The 22557-nt window shown below is 38.5% G+C and overlaps 1 protein-coding gene across 10 annotated transcripts in view; it reads left to right on the top strand.

Annotated features, from left to right (window-relative positions):
- The window catches only part of SOX5 (SRY-box transcription factor 5), a 652738-nt gene that overhangs the window by 591754 nt on the left and 38427 nt on the right, over nt 1–22557 (top strand). For all 10 annotated transcript variants that reach the window (XM_062009253.1, XM_062009270.1, XM_062009262.1 and 7 more), the window contains one exon: nt 776–922. In XM_062009253.1, coding sequence (XP_061865237.1) covers nt 776–922 — 147 coding nt within the window. The remainder of the gene's footprint in view (nt 1–775; nt 923–22557) is intronic.

The following is a 22557-nucleotide window of genomic DNA, read 5'->3' as shown; positions in this document are numbered from 1 at the left end:
TCTTACTGTAGTGTGTAGCTTTAAACAGATGACTGTGGTTAAAAGTCTTCATGTGCTAATAATCAAATATGTGTTTCAAGTGCCTCACTAGTTTAATTTTGAAGAGAAAGATACTTCCTTTATGTATCTGGTTTGTGTCTATCACAGAAAGAGTTCTTAGTCTTAATTGAAGCTTCTAGTTTCTAATGGACCATGCATTACTATCAATATGTATATATTTATCTTGACTGCAGTGGTTCCCCAGAAGCCAACTGAGAGTGTTTACTCCCAGTAGGTGCTGAACAAAATGTTGACATTCCCTGTCCCAAACACCTTACTGCCTTTGCAAACAAGGGAAACATAGCAAGTAAGACAAAGAAATGCAAAATAGTAGCATGGAGACCATCATATCAAACATCATGTGAATTTCACAGGGTTTGATGCATACTGTCAATGGAGATGCCATTATGCCTAAGTCATCTTAGGAAAGGAAAGATTGCCTAGAGACTCAGGCAAACTGTGAAGATTAGCTTTTGTTCTTTGTTTTGAGTCCCTGGACACATAAGGAAGCTGGGACATTTCTCATGGTGATGTCTGTCATTTGTCCCCTGAGTAATGAGTCACTAAAGTTGAGAGAACAATTCTTGTCTTGAAGGATACCAATATGCTAAATAAAAAATACTGATCATAAGGAAAATGTGTCATCTTCAGTAGGAGAAGTTTTGGGAAAATTACTTATTTACTGATATCATCTCTTCCCCCACCCACTTCCATTTTTTGTTTGTTTATTTTACAGCAGTTGTATGCTGCCCAACTTGCTGCGATGCAAGTGTCTCCAGGAGGCAAGATACCTGGCATACCCCAGGGTAACCTTGGTGCTGCTGTATCCCCTACCAGCATCCACACAGACAAGAGCACAAACAGCCCTCCACCCAAAAGCAAGGTACTGTACTTGGCCCTGCAGCATTGTGTTTCTGACAATGTGGGTATTTGCCATGTGTGGGTTTTTCTGAAGGGTATATTTTTTCCTATCTGAAGAGTATTTCAGTTACAAGCATCTTTGTTCTCAGGATGGCTTTGTGAAATAGGAGGATACTCATAGTACCGTTTTTCTAGTGGGAGGATACCAGCACAGTAATACTAAACAATCACTCATACACAATGTCAGCATCAGACACTATCTCAGCTGAGATCCCTTGGGTTCCTTTGTGGTATCCTGGCTGTCACGCTGCTGTTTCTTCCATTTTCAGTAATGGCTAGCAGGCTGAGGTGACCAGCTGCTGTCATTTCCTTTCAGAACTCTAAACCTGAGTCAGGTTCTGAGTCACATTTCAATAGGAGATGAAGAGCGGTGGGGCATCCAGGACAGATCGTGTCCTGGGACTCAGTGGGAGTTTGTAGAGGAGCAAGTCTCCAAAGCAGTATCTGTTGTATCATAGAACAGGGCTGGAATCTATGTATTAATTGATGGACTCCGATGACTAATCTTGGTCATAGCTGGACATGTAGGTCCCTACTCATTTAAAAGGCCAAGATGTAGCATTTTGTAGTCACAGCACTGTTGTCACACCAGTGTGTGACTTGTTAACACCTAGAAAAAAGACATAGAATATGTCCAGTGGAAGAAGATGAGCTCAGCGTATGCCACAGCTGAGCAAAACTAGTGGGTCAACATTGAATGTCATGTTTTAGATGCTGCAAAGCAGCCTAAGAAGAATTAAGCTAAGGAATGCAGGGCAAAAGCCATCCTGTTTAGATGACAGCAAGAGCTTGATAAAAATGTGTCCTTTCTTTTTATTAATGTCCTCTAGCATGCTGTCCACATCCTTTATCATGTCAGAAAAGATTCCTTGAATTGACAGTAGTGTCTTGTTTTTACCCTAACAGTAAAGCAGCACAGATTAAAAATAACAAGACAAAGAAATAATACCATTGTCAGTTCAGTGAGGTACACATTCAAAGAACAAAATAGATGGTGTGGAACCAGTAGCCTTAGTGTCAATGAATCAACCTCTGGGTCTCCATTTTCTTTTTTCTCTCCTCAGCGTAGACTTTCTGACTTCCCAAAGTTTATCCTTGGAATGGCCTCTTGGAATCACAAAGGAATCACAAAGCCTTGTAGTGCCTGATGATAGTTTTGGTTTTGTTTTTTTTTTTTCCAAAAAGTCATTGTCTATGGTTAACAAGATATTTTTGCACATTTTACAGGGGTTTTACTGTGTGTGGCTAGCGGCTTGTGTGATCTGCTGCACTTAAAATCCCCGTGTTGTTTTTGGATGCAGAATGTTTGATGAGATCTGAGGGGGCACAGTATTTATTTTGTGGCAACTGTGGAATTAGAAGGCCTGCCATATCTACCGGTAACATCAAGCATAACCGTCTTACTGGCAGCTGACAAGATCAGCTCTGTTCTCCCTTGTGATATACTGCTTTTTTCATATTTGTAGATGTTCCAGTGCCTTTGACTTGCAGTTCTGTAGGACACAAACAAAACTTATTTGCAAAATGGGAAAAAAAAAGTGGGCCAAAAGGAAAGGAAGGGGGCTCCAAAAGGCTGTAAAATTGTGCAGCATGAGCCCTGTGATGCATGCTGTTTTCAATCTGCTGTGTGCCAGTTGGAGGCTCAGAGAGAGAGAGAGAGAAAGAGAAGGGATAATGCTGAGAAATGATAGAGTGGCTTTGACCTCCAAGCTCAGCCTGGAAATCCAAGACATTGATTTCACTTAGCATTCCTGCTGAGAAATCCGGCGGAGTTCAGTTGTAATAAAAGAACAAGATTCTGTTCTAATGGTAATGGCGTATGACAGACATATCACTTTGTCTGTCCTCAGCACCAGAGAGAGGAGAATTGGAGAAAGGTCATCTGACCTGCCAGTGGTGTTGCACAAATGCTATACTGAGCTTTGAACTCCAGCCTGGAAGCACAATTATTTGTAATACTAAATGATGAAGAAACCTTTATAGAGCCTACAGTAATTAGAATAAAGCTTATACAATAGTGCAGTGGCCTGGCTCAGAAAAATCACTGGCAAATCCGTCGCAGTGGCAGAAACTGAAGCTTGTGTGTTGAAACCAAACACCTTCATTTATGTCTGTGTAGACCTTCCTTTGCTCTTTCAAAGGTTATTTGTATTCAGCAGCTCCAGAAGTTTGTGTTTGATTCTATTTTTTTAATTACGGGGGTTTTTTTAGCTGTTTTCAGTGAGTACTGACTGAGTTTCACAGTCATTTCAAAATTTATTTTTTTAATCCCCAGCAACAACTTGGTTCTTAAAGTTATTTCATGATAGTCTTTCTGACTGGTACTGTATGTCAGACCTTTGCAGATGAACATTTGATGCCTTAGACAAGCTTTCAATAGATGCTGTTTGCTGAATCTCTATTTTCAGCCCACAGTTTACACTGGCGCAGCTTTGGTAATACATTCAAGTGTTTGGAGACAAGGAGACAGCCTTACCTGAGATTGTGTCAAGCTACTGGCAAACATCTAGGTCACTTCAGAAAAGCTGTGGTTTTTTTCCCTCTAGTATAGTGTTAAAGTTAGTGCGCTGCTCTTTGCAAGGATTCTTCAAAGTCGGCCTCAGCAGCAGATGGAACAACTGTTGGCTCTGGAAATGTAAAGAAGCATCAGGGGGAGTTTGCCAAGGATCATCTTTTAAATTGAGTAAGACTTAAACACATCTCTGAAACTCCTCTAAGAACTTGGCAACTCCCATTTTGGCAAATCTTTTATCAGTGGCCTTCACCAGTGTTTGAACATTGTACTGGGCAGACTACCCTGGCATCCTTTGTTGTCTCACTCGCCTTTTCACAGATGTGACCTGGAATAGTCAAATTCACTTACTAGGTTTTTGTGCTGTAACTTTTAGGAAGCCATGAAGTAGAGATGCCATTATGCTGTGCTGCACACATTCTGTCAAGTTTTGGTTAGGAAACAGAGCTGGTGTCGTACATTCTTCCAAGAAGAAATCTGTGCCAGAAAAATTGATTTAAGAAACAGAGCTAGTGGAGCCTGTCCAAAAGAAAATGCGTGTGTCTTGCGGAAATGGATTTTAACACAGCTTCTTCTTGAGCAGTTTTAAAAACAGCCGGTATGCTAATCATACCATTCAAATTTACCAAGGCCTCCTCCACAACCCATTTGAAAGGCAACTATCTTTGAAGTTTGCCAAATTGTTCTGGATTTCCAAAGTCTGTCTTAAGCACATTTTGCCTTTGATCGTGTAAATGCTTACGTGCTGCTGTGTTGGGTGTTCAAGGTGGTTACACGCTCCCAAATAAGCAGGAGAGAACTGGCGTAGGTGCAGATAAGGACTAGTCCATGTTGTTATTAACTTCAAGCTTCTTGCTTGTACAGGGCCATGCAGGAGACTGAAAAAAGCAATCTTACAGAGAATATGTTTAGTTGAACAGTGACCTTTACCACACTACCAGGATTCTCACCTGATAGCTACCATATTCACTGACTTCAGATGGGGTGCATTATACTTTCGAATAAGGACAGCAACATTGCACTCACTTCTAAACATCCAGGGTCTTGTTTATTCCTGCTTCTGTTCCTTGCTTTTTGTATTGCATGTATAAATATAGCATCCAGAGCCTGCATGATGCAATATCCTAGCCCTTTCCATGTAACCTTTCAAGTACAGTGAATCTTGAATGAATTTTCAATGTAGCTTGTAAATTTAGCTAAATGATTCCCTGTATTTAACAGAACACAGTGCACTATCTGTAGCATCTGCTGAAAACCAGGAGCAATTCAGTGTGAAATGTGACAGGAGAGAATTCCTGGGCACTTCTCTTTTAACCTTGCTATGACCTCAGCCCTAACCCTACTCACAGTTGTGTCTTCATCAATGGCAATGACACATAGATTGTCCAAATCAATTTTTTCGCTCTTCTTTTCAAATAGTTCTGGCAGCTATGTTACTATTTGCTCGGCAGTAAGACCTGGGAGTTGTGACAGAGGAAGGAAACGTGTTTCAGACAAGCCAGAAACAGCACTAAGCAGTGGGATATACACAATCAGATTCTCCTCAGCTGCAAATCCAGGCAAATATCAGTGCGAATCCTTTACCAAAGAGGGTACTTTATTTCCACATCTGCTCCCCTGATCACCAAAGTAAACTTTGGGTTGAAATTTTTTTGTCACCTATAATAGAATCGCCTTTGAAAGACTGAGAGATCACCTCTTTACCACAGTACAGATTGACCTTAAAATGGCCAGAGACTATCCAGGGGAACTCCTTCCATTTTTGAAGGAATATCTGCTGGTGATGCTACAGTTGCTGTCACATGCACTAGCTGTGTCTTGCATCCTAGTATATAAAGGATAAAAAGAAATCAACAGTATGCTTGCTCCATTCTCCCCCAGGCAAGGTAAGCCTGGATATGAAACTGAAACTGAGTCACTGTTGGCTTTCTTGCCAAGTGTGTCTGATACCAGGGACAAAATAGTCTTTGGAAATGGGAATTTTAATTCAGACACACCACAGGTTATATGACTAGGAAAAATAAGTAAACTATTTACTGTGGGGAGTTGATCGGGATTTTCCTGTCCCAGTCAAACCTGATGGTCTGTCTATACTTCCCAGTTCCAGCAGGAAAGCTTTCCTGACTCAGGATAAAAAAAACCCAAACATCTGAAGGGATGGAGAAAGAAAAAAGCCCTAAAATGACCCAGTAATAAGAACATTCATCTAGACGATATTTCTGATTTTACTTTGTACAAATTGTTGACTTGAATTTCATTTTAGATGACTACTCTAAGCAGCCCTGTTAAATTGGGTGTATTTGTCTCTCTTTACCTCATTTTTCTCTTTTGCATGGTAGCAGAGAATGTGAAAATTTGTCCTGGGAAGATCTTGAGGAAAACATTAAGCTCCATGATGTACGTGACTCCATCAGCTTGCTTGCCACATCAAGCTGTGACTCTCACAGAAGTCTAGCTGATAAGTATAGATACATATACATATAGATCTTGTACCCTCAGAGCTGCCATTTTAGAACACATTGGAGTACTTAATTTTAGCTCTACAGAAGATGTATTACTATTCAAATGTGGAAGGATATTGGTGTTTTCTCAGCATAACACTTCTTTTTATGTAGTGATATCAAATACTTTTGGAAGCCTGAACTAATTGTTCTACACAGCACTTTCAAGTACTTCAGCTATAAAGGGGAGAGCTATCTGATAAAGACGACTGATCATGGATGTTTCCAGGTGATGCAAGGGTGTGACTGCTTGTGTTAGATGACGCCAAACTCTTTTCCCTGAAGAGCAGAGGAACCTGCCTGAAATTAACCCATTGCATATGTTAGGCCTCATATACTAATGGTAACTACTGTCCTCTTTATTAGCTGAAGAGCTCAGCAGCTACCTATCCAAGCAGCAGGAAGTTAAGGCATCTTTATTTTCATTAGAGTACTGAGGTGTTTTAGAGTGAAAAAGAACACATCTCATTGAAGTGATGTAAGACACATCATCCCTGATAGAATGTTGAGGCTATGTTTGTAGAAGATTTATTTTCAAGATTTGCAAGACTCTCTTGTTTTTGAGAATTTCTGAACTAGACACAATTCTTTATATGCCACTGAGTTAAAAAAAACCCCTACAAATTAATTTATTAAGTGTTTCAGCACTAGGATAACAGCATTAGAATATTATAAATCATTAAATTCAAAACATTTTTCAGTGCTTGCATTTCCCAATCCCCTTGTCAGTCCATCAGACAGATTAGAAATAGCTGTAAGATGTTAAGGAAAGGTTTATAGTATGGATGCAATGATGTATAGGCAACTGTAAACAGAGACCTCACCTGCCTTACCTGTGCTGCTACTTGGTGGTATGCTAATTTTTTACTGTTCCCATGCATTCTTAACGGAGACCTTGTGGCTAAATCTCTCTTTACCTGGAATCCTTTTTCCTTTGCTGCCCATGGTTTTAATCTCAAATAGAAAATTGTGGAGTTGATGACAGAGTCTTTGTTTTCATCTTCTGTACTCTTCTTCCTATACATGACATCCAGGCATATAAACTGTGACTTTTTAAACCATTTGCAGGAACACAATGAAGCTATGTGTATAAATGAAGCTTCTTAAGATACAGTTCTAAAACAGAGAATGTGTTCTGAACAATAAAACCAATGTTAATGGCAGTTATCTGAAAAAGCAGCAGCAGTAGTACAGCTTTCTGTCTGCCTCCCACCCTTCCCTACTTCCCTAAAAATAAGTTAGATACATAGAGGGACTGCTAGGATGCTTTTTCAGATTAACTCTCCACAGCTCTGTTTCTTGATATCACGTCTTTCTGGCAGGAGCCTGTCTCTCAAGCAGAGCTGCCAAACAGCCCTTGTCAGGTTCAGTCGGCACTTTTTATAAAGAAAACTCAGAAGAAAACATAAAAACAAAAAGGAGGAAAAAACCCTCCAAAATCTGTGATCATGACACAAAAGTGAGATACACAAATTAAGCAAGTCTGCTGCATTTCTGAAAGAGAGGTCTTAAGAAATCGCAAAGGGAACAACAGAGATATAAAGCAAAACAGTAATGACAAAAATGCAGTGTGTACTTCTTATTAGTTCGATACTGTCCCTTGCTGCTAGTGCCTTCCTAACCTGGTATGAATACACAAAATAGCTGCGTTTTCCTAAGTGGCAAAGATGGTGGGGTGGGCAGCGGGTAGTATGCATTCTTTTTTGGTTAAATGATCCCCAGCATTGTCTTCATACTGAAGACCCAAGATATCACACCAGACACTATTACTTTCAGCAGGCAGCTACTAAAGCCGAGTTCATTTATAGAATCCTTCAATGTTAAGGAGTGCTGGGACCTGACATTTTGTTTCTGCTCTGTGTCTTACACTGTTACTTAGAAATACCTAAGCATCGACTTCTACAGAAGCTTTTTGACAGAATTACCTAGCTGGTGTCAAATGGAAAAAAGAACTTGAATGAGAAAGAGCAACATCTTGCAAGAAGAGATGGAAAGAGTCCCAAACATGAAAACAGTGTCACAAAGTCAAGGGTTTTTAATGCTACTAAGATAGCTGTTGAGCTGATGTTGCCAGTTGCCATGCAGTCCAAAGAATAGCAGTATAAAAGGGCTTTGGGGAAGTGTGGAATCTGAAGCTGCATGATGAAACAGAGAAAAAATTAGATTCTTCTGGTTTAAGTGGTTTTTTTGTTGATCCTCCTCATGTTTAGGTGGGCTTGTTCTGTGATGAGAGTTGGAAAATATTTAGGAGAGGGTGTTTCTGCTGAGGAAGGGGAACTAACCATGAAGATAAATATGTGAAGTTCAGGCTGGCACATAGCATTCTTCACTGAGGGCTGACAATTATCACAGCATTGCACTGCCAAAGGACCAATATTAGTTCTAAGTTAAATATAGATAAGAAACCAACCATCATCAGATTAATTTGTAGTTTTCTTCATAATATTCCTGTAAAATTCCTGTAAAGGTCATCCTTTATTCCAGAGATATATTTTTTAGACTCTGAACTGTTAGACTCTCAAAAATCAAGGAACGTGTTTGTTCAAGGAGTGCAGGCTTGTGCAAAATAATAGTACTGTAGCAATACATCTGTTTCATGGAACAGGAGACAGCTTGAAATGGAGCAGAGGACTCTCATTCTAGCAGATTCTTCTGGAAGGAGTCTTGCCTTTTGCAGCTTCAGCTTAAGTGTATAGTTAAGCATGTATCAATAGTCAAAAGAACATAGGCTGCGTTAGGAGGGCTGTCTAGTGGACAGCAGTGTAGCCATCTTTTATCAAGTGTAGAACTTCTTTTTGACACAGAAAGTAAAATTCTGAGATGATTGAATCAAATTTTTATGTGATCAGTCTATCAGCTTTACAGAAACCACTTGCTTTTTCTGCAGAAGGATGGTTTGCTAGAGTTGAAATTAGCTCCTTTTGACACATTGAGGCAGAATGCAATTCAGAGTAAGCATCAAAGAAATAGATTTTGCAGTAAGTATGCCTGTACCCACAGATGAATGATCGTCTTTTAACAAGGCAATTCTACAGATTTTTTAATCTGAAGCATTTTAATTGTAATCCGTGGTAGCGGAAGAGAAGCAACATTTAGCAGCAGAATGGAGAAGATATTTTATTTTCAATTTTCTTTTCAAATTCAGAGAAACAATGTCTTACAGGTTAGTACTAACTCTAGAGTTTTGTATAATACTTGGCAAATATTTCATAGAATTTTATCTGAAATATACATTTGTTGTACAGGATGAAGTTTTAATTGTTTAGCATAAAATTAGTTGGTGCAAAAACAAGTTTCAGAGAAAGTATGTGTACACATTTTTTCAAAGCAGTTTGAGCACATCTTGTGATTTTTCTAATGGATAGCTTCTTTAAAGTCCCAGCTCCTAGAGTCATGTGAATATGTGAGAATCTCATTTAGACAAAAAGCATTAGACTGTCACTGTTGAAACTTATCCATTGATGTAAATGTATCTCAAAGTCTTAGAAAGCAGCTAATAAAATTAACCTATGAATTACTATTTTAATCAAGGGGGATTAATTTTTGGTCTCAAACTGTGGAAGACCTCATGTTAGCAATTCTGCTAAAGCATAAATATTTCCCCCTGTAGAAGTGCTCCATTAGTATCCAGAGACAACATTTGAGAGCATCCAGAGAACATCAGAGGCAGGCAAGCTGATGCAACAAACCATTTTGAGTTTTACTGTAATTTGACAGGATTTAATAAATGCAACTAGTTTAAAAATTGAATCTTGATCATGTGCCTTTATCCACTAATGCTGCCAGACTATGAATTCAAATGCATACTCTTAGTACTAATGAATGAGTTTAGCTTCTGTTTGTTTCATTTCAGTTGCTACATTTTTTCCCTGCTGCTTTTAAAGGAAAGATAAGCTAATACCATGACTGCTATCTCTAGTGGGGAAAAAAAAAAAAAAGTCTTTGATATAAGATTGCTTAGTATCTTGACATGCAGAGTGCATGGAGGAGAAGACCTTATATCTAATGGGAGTGCTAGTAAGAAGGCTTTTCAATTTTCAATTATGATGTTAAAAGAATGTTACTTTGATTATTTTATAAGTTGGTAGTGTTTCTTAAACTTTTTTTGAGTGGATGTGACAGCACCTGCTAGTAAATTTAAAATAAGGGGCCATTTCAAGGAGCTATGTGTGTATGGAAATGTAGCACATTGGTTTGTACAGGCTTTCAGCTGACATGCGAGGCAGTGACATGTCACGTCATGAATCAGCCACATCGAGTTAGGTGATTTCAAGCTAACAGAACACAACAGGAGTTACATAGTGACAAACACAACCCAACATAACATATCCATGGGAAAATTGGCAAGAAAAGCTTCTCAAAGTTGATTTTCGGGGGTACATTTATTCATTTCCAAAATGCTTCAGAGAAAACTATGAAGCAGTGTACCAGAAAAGGGAGAGATGTAGCAACAGAATTACTAAAGCTGCTTTAATTCGATGTACAATTAAGAAGAAAACATCTGTAGATTACAATTCCTGAGAGGATTTTTGATGTGTTGGGCTCTTACGAATTTCTTTCTTTCCAAAGGTAGCTCTTTCAGGGCTGCAGGCACTCCAGGTCAGTGATTAATTATATCTTTAGCCGTGCTAAGAACTGGATGGACTTCAGATTACAGCTGTAAGTTAATATATTTTGAATTTAGCTGTCGATTACCTGAGTAAGTCTTGAGTCCTTCTAGTCTAAACTCTGTTGGTTTTTTCAGCTTTGCTTGCAGATCAGAATGCCCCTTTTTTGCGCCTGACTCCAATATTTTTAGTCTTCTGTGAAATTTTCTTCTTTACCTTTCTGGGTACTGCTATTCTAGAATGTTTCTGATGTCTGCTGAAAATAGAGAGTGCAATTAACTCTGGGATTAATTAATTCATCTCTATTTGCTTATTATTTGTCATAAATGTGCAGCTAGCCTGTGCTTTCAACATTCTCTGTAAAAGGCATAGACCTAATTTGGGGTCAGGGAAATTCAACACATACATTTGGCTGAGAAATGCGTGTCAAGTAGCATTTTGTTCATTATATCAGAAGTTAAAATGGTGTCACATGACTGTTTGCCCACTACATGTCATGTCTGGATTTACATGTTTTTGAATTTCATAGCCTTCAAAATACCAGTTTCCCTACAAAAAAAATTAGTTCTCCCAGTGAATGACAGTTTATAGGCAAAATAATGTGGTAGTGTAATACTCAGGAGATTCAGTACTGTACCAAACAGCTAAAGTTTATTGGGGTTAGTGGGTGAGGAAGACAACAGACACATCATTTTGGCTAGCCTAAGCAAGAAAATAGCACAGATATTCAGAGGCCAGCAGAGCAGAACAAGCTGAATAAATACTTTCTTTCTGCCTTCATTTTAAAATGAGAAAGATTCTCTAAGAGTGCCAGAAGTGGTGAAGTCTAGTTTTGTTTGTGAAGTCGCACAATATTTGGACTCTTGCTGGAAATGTAGAAAAACACGTCTCTGGGGAAATCACCTGGAGTCTGTTAAACGGTGGGTAAGCACTGGAGTCTTCTTTTGAGGGGAGACCCTTAGAATGTTCCATTCTCTACTCCATTGTCCCTCTATATGAATGATGTGGGACCTTTGAGGGCCTCATCAAACCTGATAGAGATTGGCCACTATGCTCAAAATGTCTAGAGAGGCAAAGATTGCCAAACTTGCATACATGCACGTGGACCTTGTGCACTCTCACACATATGCACACAGAGAGACACATAAATAGCCTTACATTTGGACAACTCTCAAGGGATTTACTGGCATGACAATATTACATTTCAAATGGATGCAGTACATCTTGCTACTGCTTTTTCTGCACTGTTGTTCTTTGCTGCCAAAAGGATTACAGTTCAGTACTGGGTGGAAGGATTCCCACGATAGTGTCATCTGGGACTCACTTTGTAAATTACTGTGGACTCAAACAGAGCAAAATAATGCTATATAAATGCATATTATTACTGGTGAAGCGATAAAATGATCTTCTGCTTTCCAAGTATCCTAGTGTCTTGTCTTGATTGTAATTAACTGGTGACATACACATTGAGTTACTGCTGTACGATTTGTGCCCAGAAAAAGTCAGAAAAACATATCAGATTTAGTGTGGGAGAAAAGGATGAAGGGGACTTTTTTTCCTGCTTTTTTTTTTCTTCTGGATAAGATATAAAAACTGCCTAGAGCTGGCCCTGTTTGGAAATAGCGAATCAGCCTCTTGCATTTTTTTTCAGATGTCAACTTCCTTCTCATATACTTCTGTGAAGACAAAGAATGTCTTAACATCTGTACTGAAGTCATCATTAAAATAAAAGGAGATCTGTAGACATCAGCTATAAATCATCAAGAAATAGCTTGTGGGTAACCTTTGACACAATTGAACCTACTTGAAATGAGCTAGGGCTGGATTCATTGCCTTTAGTGAAGCCAGTAGGTGGACTAAAGGTCTCCTCTCTCTCCCCCTCTCTCTCTCCATCTCTTACAGTGTTAGCTTCTGGGAGGTGAATGTGTTCTGGCTGAGTGATGGAAATGCATTTGGATGTGTTCTTAAATAGACATTTGTTTTATGTCTGAAAAGAATAGGCCAATCTTAACAGTGTGATGCTGGGGCTATTTGAAAGGTATTTTTTAAGGCAGTTGTCTTCTTTCAGCTTTACAAAAACTATTTTAACCAATTGTTTAGTGTTGGGGAACAGCATGGGATATCTATTGTGTATGGATGCATGCATGTTCTGCAGAATTAACAGGAAAATAGTAGATAAAAATCTGCCTAATTTTACATAATAGATTTTTGGCATTCTTGTGATCCGACTTCAAATTCATGCTGAGTTTCTACAGTATAACAGAAATACTAGTTTGCAGTTGTTAATTTTAATTTCTAAGATGCTAGGTTGTAAAAGGAGCTGAAAGTGTTCAGCATCTCATGGGGACAAACTATGAGTCTTACTAATGAATCCAGCAATTAGTGGTTCATTGTGCCTGCCAGCAATTTGGCCCTGATACCAGTCCTGATGGTGATTTCATTTTTGCTGGTGTGAATCAGGAATAGGATCTGAAGTCTATTCACCAAGGGAGGCTGAATACTTCTTCAACACTGTTCTGCTTGTAATCTGCATTCAGTACTGATAGCATCAAATACAAAAAAGAAACTACAATATATTTAGATTTTAATTATGATTATTACAGTTGACTAATATGTTCATTAGGATAATTGTATAATATCAATAGTACTTACTAAACTTAAAGGGTTGTAAATGTTAGCGTCCCCATGCAGTTAGATAAACATATATGATGTATGCCCAGTTTGCATAGAAGAAACCCTTTTCATAGATGAAAGGATGTATTTTCTCCAATTTTATAAGTACAGAATTGAGACAAAAGAGGCAGCCCTTTACTTTCTGTAGAAGTTTGTGCTTGTGCAAAACACTAAAATTTTATTTTGGTAATATTTTGTAATTACTTCGCAAAGATGTCAGTGGCCATGTGCAGGAGATTGGATAGTGAGTGGCTCTCAAGTTCAGAGAGAAAGCTTATTGGAAAGTAAGCATCTGAACCCAGGTCTCTTTGGCATGACCCAAACAATCAGCAGTAAAAAAAGGCATGACTATCGGCCAGGAAAAGGAAAGACCCTTCCCAGCAGGTGCATTCTCAAGTAGTTAACCTCATGTATGTGATTGTGATATATATATATATTAAACAAATTCTTTTTCTATGAGTGCAGTACTCAATGATGGAGCATGTATTTGCTTTGAACATTCCCTACAGTACATTAAACTCCCTCTGGTTTCTGGAACTGCTGATTAGATTTCATCTTACTGCTAAAAGGAGGTGAAATAAAAAAGCAAGACAGAGTTGTGAAATCATTTTGATTTTAGTGATCTGGGATGTTGTTAATAGCACACAGGCATTAAAGACAGATACGTTTTGTGAAATGCTATTAGCTGGAAAAACAAATTGTCAAGCAGGTCATATCAACAGTTACAAAACATATTTTGACATTTTTCTTAGAGTTGTATGTATCTATAAATAAAAACAGTGCATGTTATCTTTGCACTGCTTATTTGTAGTATTGCATACATTGCTGCCTGCCTTAGTAAAAAACTACCTAGCCTACATAGAAATATCCAGAGTCAGAGAAAGCACAGGTGGTTTTTGAAAAGGAATTTCTTAACCCACTGCCAGTTGTCCAAGCTGTTTGAAATCTCTTTTCTTTCAAGCTCTTTTGACTTGTTCCTTCTAAAGTTTTCAGCAGCTGGGGCTTTTTTTTTTTTTTTTTTTGTTTTGTTTTGTCTTTTTTCCCCCCTGAATCTTAGAATCCATGCAGCATCTTTGCTTCTCCTGCCTGACCACAGCAGGAGGAGGGGTCTGTTGCTAATTTGTTTTGATATGGTACGCTTTGGTCTGTATTCTTTTTGAAATTAATTCCTTTTGCAGGTGTGGGGTTAGAGGTGGTGGTGTGCTCCCAGCGAAGGTGTCATCCACCACAGAGAGGAGGTGGGAGGCTTTGATCAGTGTGACTTCTGTTTTCTTGTTGTTCATTTAAAATGTACCACTTTGTAATGCTGTTTGGCTTTGCAGGTCCTTGTTTTATTTTCTTCCAAGTCCTTCCCCATCCTTTCAGGTTTTGTTGTTTTCATTGCTGTTCATTCTGCTTAACATTTACTGGGGTTTATTCGTTGGTAGGTGGTGACTCCAAGTACAATTTAGGCAGCAAACAACATCCAGTCTAATGTCTATTTACATTTTTTTTGAGCAACCTTGTTATGGGTGAGAGAGTTCATTATTAAGGACAAATCACATGTTTAGACTTTAGACTTCTGGGTTTCATTGGGACATAATTGTGTAGCAAGGATTAAAAAAAAAAAATTAAAAATCTGACCAAGACCCAAGCTACAAGGTGTCATGCTCCAGGACATGGGCCACTCCAGTTTCTACCCAGCACAAGTTCAGGAGTACATGCCACAGATCAGACTGTTTGACAACTATCTGTTTTTTCTTGAAACATCTTTTGAAGCAGCTGGGCATTTTAGAAGGTTCAATACAGTATCAAAAAAATACCAAAACATTGATCTGAGTAAGAGTGGCAATTTCTCTGCTCTTCCTTATAACTCAGCTGTTTACTCACTGTGTGAGATTATTTAGTCACTCTGTACCTTATTCTTCCTATTTTTAAAATAAGGCAAAAGCTGACAGAATAATTATGAGATTTAATTAATAGTCCTATGGTACACTGGAGAAGTAGTTTTGTTTGTTTGCTTGTTTGTTTACCCTCTCGCACTTTACTACTTGCATGTATTTCAATGGGGGCAGTTTGGATGAAGCATTCTTCCTAGGAAGAATCCTTTCCCTCCACAATTTTATGATCCTCTCTAATGATTTTTACCTCATATAAAGTGATTTGCCTGTTTAAAAGCAAGAAAAATCAATTGTCTTCCCCTGAAGATTTGCAGTATCTGCATAAACCCCCACTGACCTGTGCCTTTGTCACTCTTCTTGCTGACTTGAGCCTTCTTAGAGAAACACTTCATTAATAGCATTATGCCAAATAAATAGGTACACCAGTGATGTAATAAATACAGCTGAACAATAATTATTAGAAACAAAAAGCTAGCAACGGGACCTAAGTTTGTATTGAAGTATGAACTAACAGAATCCTAAGTGTCTAATCTCTCTGCACTGGCTCATGTTTTATCTTTACTCAACATGGACTGTTCTTGTTTTGGACCAAACCTGGGAGGATTTGCTCAGAACAATCTTCACTGAAGATTTTTGTCAATGAGGCTACTGAGTTAAATTTTCACTCACTCAGAGATGCAGAATGAGAAGGAACTTTTTCATTAGGAGGTGCAAACAAATCCTAAAAGCTCTTTGTTGCTGAAATTCTGTTTCATGTTGTACTGAAAGTCCACATACTGTTTCTAAGCAGTTTGTTTCAGTCTAACAGAAGAGCAAATGCACAAACAGTAGAATAATGGTGATAGTAGTAAATCTATGGACTGTATGGATGAAAATGAATGTCTGAAGTTTGAATCTGGGTTGGGGTAAACATCCATAAGTTATCCCATTTCCCCAGAGGTTAGTGTGACTGAAATGTCATGATCAAGCAAAAATAGCCTAGAAATCTCATACCAGCCGCTTTCCCCAAATACATTGTGCAGTTTATCTGCAGAGTTTACCAGGAGACTTCACAATGATGGCGGGTGTTCTGGCAGTCCAGATCCAGCCAGAAGCTGTGAGAAGGGTTTGGAGGGTGCTTCTCTGAGGATTTGTGAAACTGAGTGAAAGAATTTTGGGTAAATGCTATCAGTCTGCTCATTTTACTAAGCTGCATGCCCTAGTGTATTCTCTTGGCCAAACAAGCTGCCTTGTGCTGCACAGGACTCCAAAGGGCTAGGTCCAAGTGCAGCGTTTTAATTCTCCTGAAGACTTCTAAAGAGTTGCTTTTAGGTTTCTGTGTGCAGAGGTCTGACCAGTTACTATACAAAATTAAGGCCTTTGCCCCAGGTCGTTGTTGGATATAGACTTTGAAGAGGAGTTATGTAGCTCTCTCTACAGACACTGCTTTTGGGCTGCCCTGGAGCTGAAACAGCCCACACTCTTCCATGTCTGAGCTAGCTGGAGGACTAAAATGATCCTAGACTTGCTTGGCATTCAGTCCTCTGTTATTTCGGTGTCTTTCCTGTAGCTCAAAAAATAAAGTGATACTACAGAGTCAGAGCTATGCATCAGATAAAAATGTGGGGAGCAAAGGAAGGAAGGCATCCAGCTCCTAGGGCCTTCCATGTTTATAGACAGGTCATTTTGTATGCTCCTATTTTGTTTTTCCTATATCTATTTGTGTATCCTGTATACAACTTCGGGAAACAACAGTGCTATGCACAAAGGGAAAACCACCCAGTAGCTCTCTTACTTTATTATGATAACCTGTGGACTAGACAAAATCCAAGCTTGGGGTTTCCAGGGCAGCAAATTAGTCTTTCTAAGTTCTATCCTGGCAGCTAGGCTTCCTGTAAAGAAAACTTAGAGGGGATGTTAGGGATCTTTCTGAGAGGATAAAGTCCTCAGAGAACATCTTCACTGAGAGTCCCAAGAGTTATAAAAAAAGGATGGGGAAAATATCCTGTCCCGGATAATACAGAATAGATGAGATTGGTGTGTTCCTGCACCACTTTTCCCCATGAACAGGAATGTAGACTGTGCAGGAATACTCCTAGTATCTATGTCAGCATTTGGGAGTAATTTATTCCTTAAGTAGCCCCCTAAAAGAAGCAGATGAGAGAGCAAAAATAACGTTTTTGACAAATATAAGGCATCTGACATACCCCCTTTGCTTTGAGTCCCACAAATAAGAGTATTTGGGCAATATCAGTAAAGTCTGGAAGTGCTAACTTCGTTTGAGTAACACACGCCAAGTCCAGAAAGGATCTACCTTCTGAAAGCAGTGCATTCAGGGAAAGGTACTCAGCAGAGCGACATGATAAAAAAAAATATGTTCTGAGTATAGACAGAAATCCAGGCTGAGATGTTTCTGCAGCTCTCACAGAAGGAAAAGTCTGTGAACTTTGCAGGATCATAAAGAGGGAACACAGTTCTCCCTAAGGTTTGTACTCTGCCTTATCGTTGGTGCATTTTCTTTTACCTCCTACCTAGAGTCTAGTAGTACTTCTACTTTTGGCTCTGAAGCTTGTGGGCAAGTCTAGGATAAACTGGCTTCTCTGAACCTAAAGAATAATTCTGTTGTGTTTAGTATCATACCATAACCAAGATCCTTCTTTTTATGTCTCCATCTCTTTTTCTATGTAGTTAGAGAAATTTCCACCTTTGCAGGAAGGGACACATTATTCTTAATCAAAACTTGAGAATGTGGCAGGAGGAGGTACAGCTGCAGATGAGCATTATCTAATTCACCCATCCTGTCATGTGAACATCCCTGCTTAATTTAATACAATTATTTCATCAGTGAGGATAATATCAGCAGCATGATTCATTTATACAACATGTTTCACAACTGCCTTTACCTCTCCGCTTCTTATTATCACTACCGATAATTTCACCATGAGTGGCTTCAGAGGAAGGGGAGGGGATGTGAAGGATACTGACAATGTCTTTGTGTCAGTGTGTGGACAACCATAGTCTTGAGGGACAGTGATATTGAAGGATTTTCTTTACATATATGGTATTGGACCTCAGTTTCTGGTATTTTTTGGTTAGACATTTCTGGATGAGTATGAGACTGAATGGATAAGCCACTGACTGGCTGCATTGTTCAGGGGGCAACAATAGCATCATTGTCTTCTGCCCCAGACATGCCAGTAAGTGCTCCATATTTTGCATTTCTGTTGAAATGAAGATCTCCATGAAAAACAGCCAGGATGGGGGAATGAGACTTTATTTCTGGTGAGGTGGCAGAGGCATTTTTTCAGAACCCCTCTCTCCAGCTTCTTATATCTAACTCATTTGGCTGTAATTTGTACTGTCAAGGTCATTTAAATAGGCAGCAAGATGTGGCGAATGTGTTCCCAGAGGTCATGAAAAGCCTCTTTAGTAGAGCACAGTAGGCTGTGCTTATGCCAGGTCATTTAAGCACATTTGTATCGCCAGTCAGATGATACACAGAGTAGTTCATGATTTTGTAATAAACTGCAACCTGGACCTTCAGTGTGTGTCACAGTGGGATACAGCAGTTGGATTGAAATGACAGTACAATAATTCACTAACTGTATTTTAATAGTATATTAATCTTTAAAATATGTGAAAAGAAATGAGATTATGAAATCGGAATGAATCGTCTGGGTTCTTCCCCACAACCTCCCTTTTTTTCTTTCGCTGAGACTATTTCATTCATCTGGGCTATCAGTCTTTTATTCAGCTCTTGGTGTTCAAATAGTGCCATTTTTTAATAAACAGTTTAGAGAGATTGCAAAAAATCAGATTTTATTCCCTTCTTTTCCCATATCCGTTCTCCATAGAGATAAATTAACCTTTTATCTTAGGAGGAAGTAAATAATTGAGGCAGCATGATTGAAAGATTAGAAAAGTCATCATTTCAGTCAACTATTTTCAACATTAGTGACTGCAAGTCAGAATTCCTGGGTCTGTCTGAAACTTCCACTACATTACGATATGACTGTGACAAAGTCCTTTCCTCTTCTATTTCATGTTTTCCTCACATATTAATTAATAAGCATTTTGTGTTTACCTAGCATTTTACCTCTTCAAAGGACCACACAAACCTTTTAATAGCAGTGTGATGCACACTCAACTTACCAGCAGTATTTCTGTTTAAATGTTGCTTGTCAGGCACTTATATTTGAAGACTTTCACCGTCTCATTCTTAAATACGAAAGCTCAAAGTTGCACAGATCCACATTGAGTGAAAGTAGAAAATACTTTCTGTTTACCGCCTCTAAATCCTGACGTAGATGAAGGGTTCTTTCTTCCCTCGTATGTCTAAAGATCAGCTGGGGAAAAAAGTCTGGAGCAAGTCAAGGATTTGAAGTTCCCTGAGTTTTGGTTAATGACTTCCAATACTGAGAAGCAAACCACCAACTCTCCCTAAAACAGTGATCACTGTGACTTTGCTCTGATAAAGGGCAATGCTTTACTCTTGCTGTGGATTCTTCATTTTATTAGTCCTCTGTTATGTGTTTTCACTTTTCGTTTATTCTCTACATTTATTTTTGTGTATGTGTTTTGTTTTGTTAGATAAATGTGCTACTTTAAAGGAAACATTTCAAAACCTTTAATCAAGATCATATTTTAGTTTCATCACATATGTGTTTATATTGTTACAAGCCTTTTGGGTCTTAAAGTCGTCTGGTCTAAGCAGTAAATGTTTCTTCTGATATATAAATAAATATTTGATGTTGTTTAACTCCTTAAAAAATACTGGTTGAAAAAGAAACACCTTATCAATCGCATCTTAGAATAACTGCATGTCAAAAAAAAGTGCAGGGACTAGTCAATACTGAGCTTTTCTGATAAAAACTAAATGTAGGGAGTAGTTCTAGATTCTGTAATCCCATTTTATAAAATTGAATCTTCTGGCCACTGAAAGATACACTCAGTACCTGCAGTGAACATGCTACATCTATTTGTTTCGTTTATTGCTCTTGACTTGCCCTAGCTGTCATGCCGCATTTATGCAGGGCTAATCTATAATGTGGCAGAATGTGAGATTTTATAGTTAAAGGTAGGCCAACACCTATTTTTTCATGTGGTTATGAAAGAAAAAATCAATAATGAAGATGGTACAGTTCTTGATTTTAAACTGGAAGAGCAGAGAATTTTGAATTTATGTCTGCAGATAGGAAATAGGAGTTAAAATGGCTCTGTGAGTGTAGGCGTGAAGATCCTAACAGTCATCTTCACACCACAAAATTGCCTATTATTACCTATCTCTCAGATACTTCTTAGACTTCCATGGAATAAATTAGTGTAGTTCCACTGTGGTAAAGGAAATTACTTAAATTATTATCAACTCATAATCCAATAGAGGATTTCTAAACTCTCTGACTGAAGTTTTAATGTGTTTAACTTTCAGTGAGGATTTGAGAATGCTCTTTGAAATAACTGAAGTAAAAATGTTATGAAAACCAAACAGGGAAGTAATGCCATTTTGTAAATACATATAATATCTGAAAATTGTTTACCCTGCCTCCTTCATGAGAATCAAGCTTCTGTGACCTCCAATTAATTTACCATTAGCCTGAACACACAATGAAAGTGAATGAAGAGACAATTTGGAATGACATTTATCAGCTCTGGAACTGTCGGCTTCTATTATTTCCACAAGGCCTTATACTTCTTGGCTCCAGAGAATGCTTTGCTGACTTGAATGAAGAGGAGCATTCTTACTACTAAGAATAGTTACAGTGCAGACAAATTCATTGCTGGATGCCTACAATGGAAAAAAAACCACCCTCCCCATTTCTAACTTGTGTTAAATGAGACTAAAACAACTGGTCTGTAGTGGACTTGCCCAACAACCTTCACACCAGGCTAAAAAAAAACAGAAGCACTGAGGAAAAGGAGAAGGAATGAGAGAAGGGACATGGTGGCCAAGGATTGAGTCAAAAAAAGGACGAGACAAACAAAAAATCCTTCAGCATAAGGATGCTGGTCAGAATCTAAACTGACTTTGCAGCAAGAGAGTTGCAAACTGACTTAGCAAGAGCAAACTGAAAAGCTGCTCTTTGTCAGATTTCCAGTAGCCAGAGAGTGCACTACAGCTTTTACTACCATATCTATTCTCAGTGATGTCCAGTGATAGGACAAGAGGCAGTGGGTACAAGTCAGAACATAAGAGGTTCCAAAGAAGCATAAGGAAAAACTTTATTGTGAGGGTGATGGAGCACTGGAACAGGCTGCCCAGGTGGATTGTGGAATCTCCTTCTCTGGAGACATTCAAAACCCATCTGGACGAGGTCTTGTGTGACCTTCTCTAGATGGCCCTACTCTGGCAGGGGGTTGGACGATGATCATTTGAGGTCCCTTCCAGCTCTTAAGATTTTGTGATTCTGTGATATCTGAAAGTAATCAACCCCTTTTGTTGCAACTTAGAGCAGAGGCCAAGAATTGGATATACATGGAAACTAACTGCTGTTGGACTGAACTGAAATGAGTCTATGGTCAAGTTTGCTTTGCTTCCAATACTGTCTTCTAAACAGATGACTTTGCTCTTCAGAAATCTTTGTCTGGCACAGGGTCGCCATGTTTGGTTGGTTTGTTGGTTAGTTTGTACTTAAACATTTATGCAACTATCTCAGTTGATTTTACAACGTTATAGTTGCATTGTTATGGAATTTTTGTTTTAAAGTGGTTTTTTGGGTTTGGATTGTTTGGATTCTTTAATTAAAATTGATGGAACAGCAGAGCAAATCCTCTTCCATTTGGCTGGGAGTTTAATCTATTTTATTCTAATACAGAATTATTTGTATTTCTGTAAAGTATTGAATACTTTCCTAAAATGTCAAATGCTGGTTGAACTGGGTGACATTTTAACACTGAGGTTTAAGTTGCCTAGAAGGTGAGCAGACCTCTGCCTTCTAGGCAGCTAAGTCACCAGAGTATACAAAGCATAGGCTCCTCAGGTAATTTTATGCGTTGATTATTTTTCCCCTTTATTTTATGCACAAGTTGCAGCTAGGACAGCTTAAATACCGCTTCAATGATGACAGCTTTGTCCACGTTATCCCTGAAATGTTTGTCTGCTAAGCTTTAATTATTTTTAGCTAAGACTGTTATAAAAGTGTAGAAATAATCAGATACAATAAAAGTGCTTTGCTCAGAACTTTCTTCTTGAAGATAATGGAAAAGTTATATGACAATGCTTTGCAGAATTATCCAATGTTTGGAGATGTACATCTACATCATACTTCCACAAGAGATAGGCAACTATAAAATTCCTTCTTTACTGTGGCACACCACCCTCTGTGGAAAGAATCAGTACTATATGACAGTAGTTACACATACTTCAGTAGTAACAGTTAAAGCACTCAAACATTTTGAGTCTACTTCTTGTCAGTTTTGCATTGCTGTAAGTCAGGAGTAATTCTATA

This window comes from Colius striatus, chromosome 1 (assembly GCF_028858725.1).
Source record: "Colius striatus isolate bColStr4 chromosome 1, bColStr4.1.hap1, whole genome shotgun sequence".
NCBI lineage: Eukaryota > Metazoa > Chordata > Aves > Coliiformes > Coliidae > Colius > Colius striatus.
The sequence above is the reverse complement of the archived record's forward strand: the minus strand, read 5'-3'. Positions and strand labels throughout refer to the sequence as shown.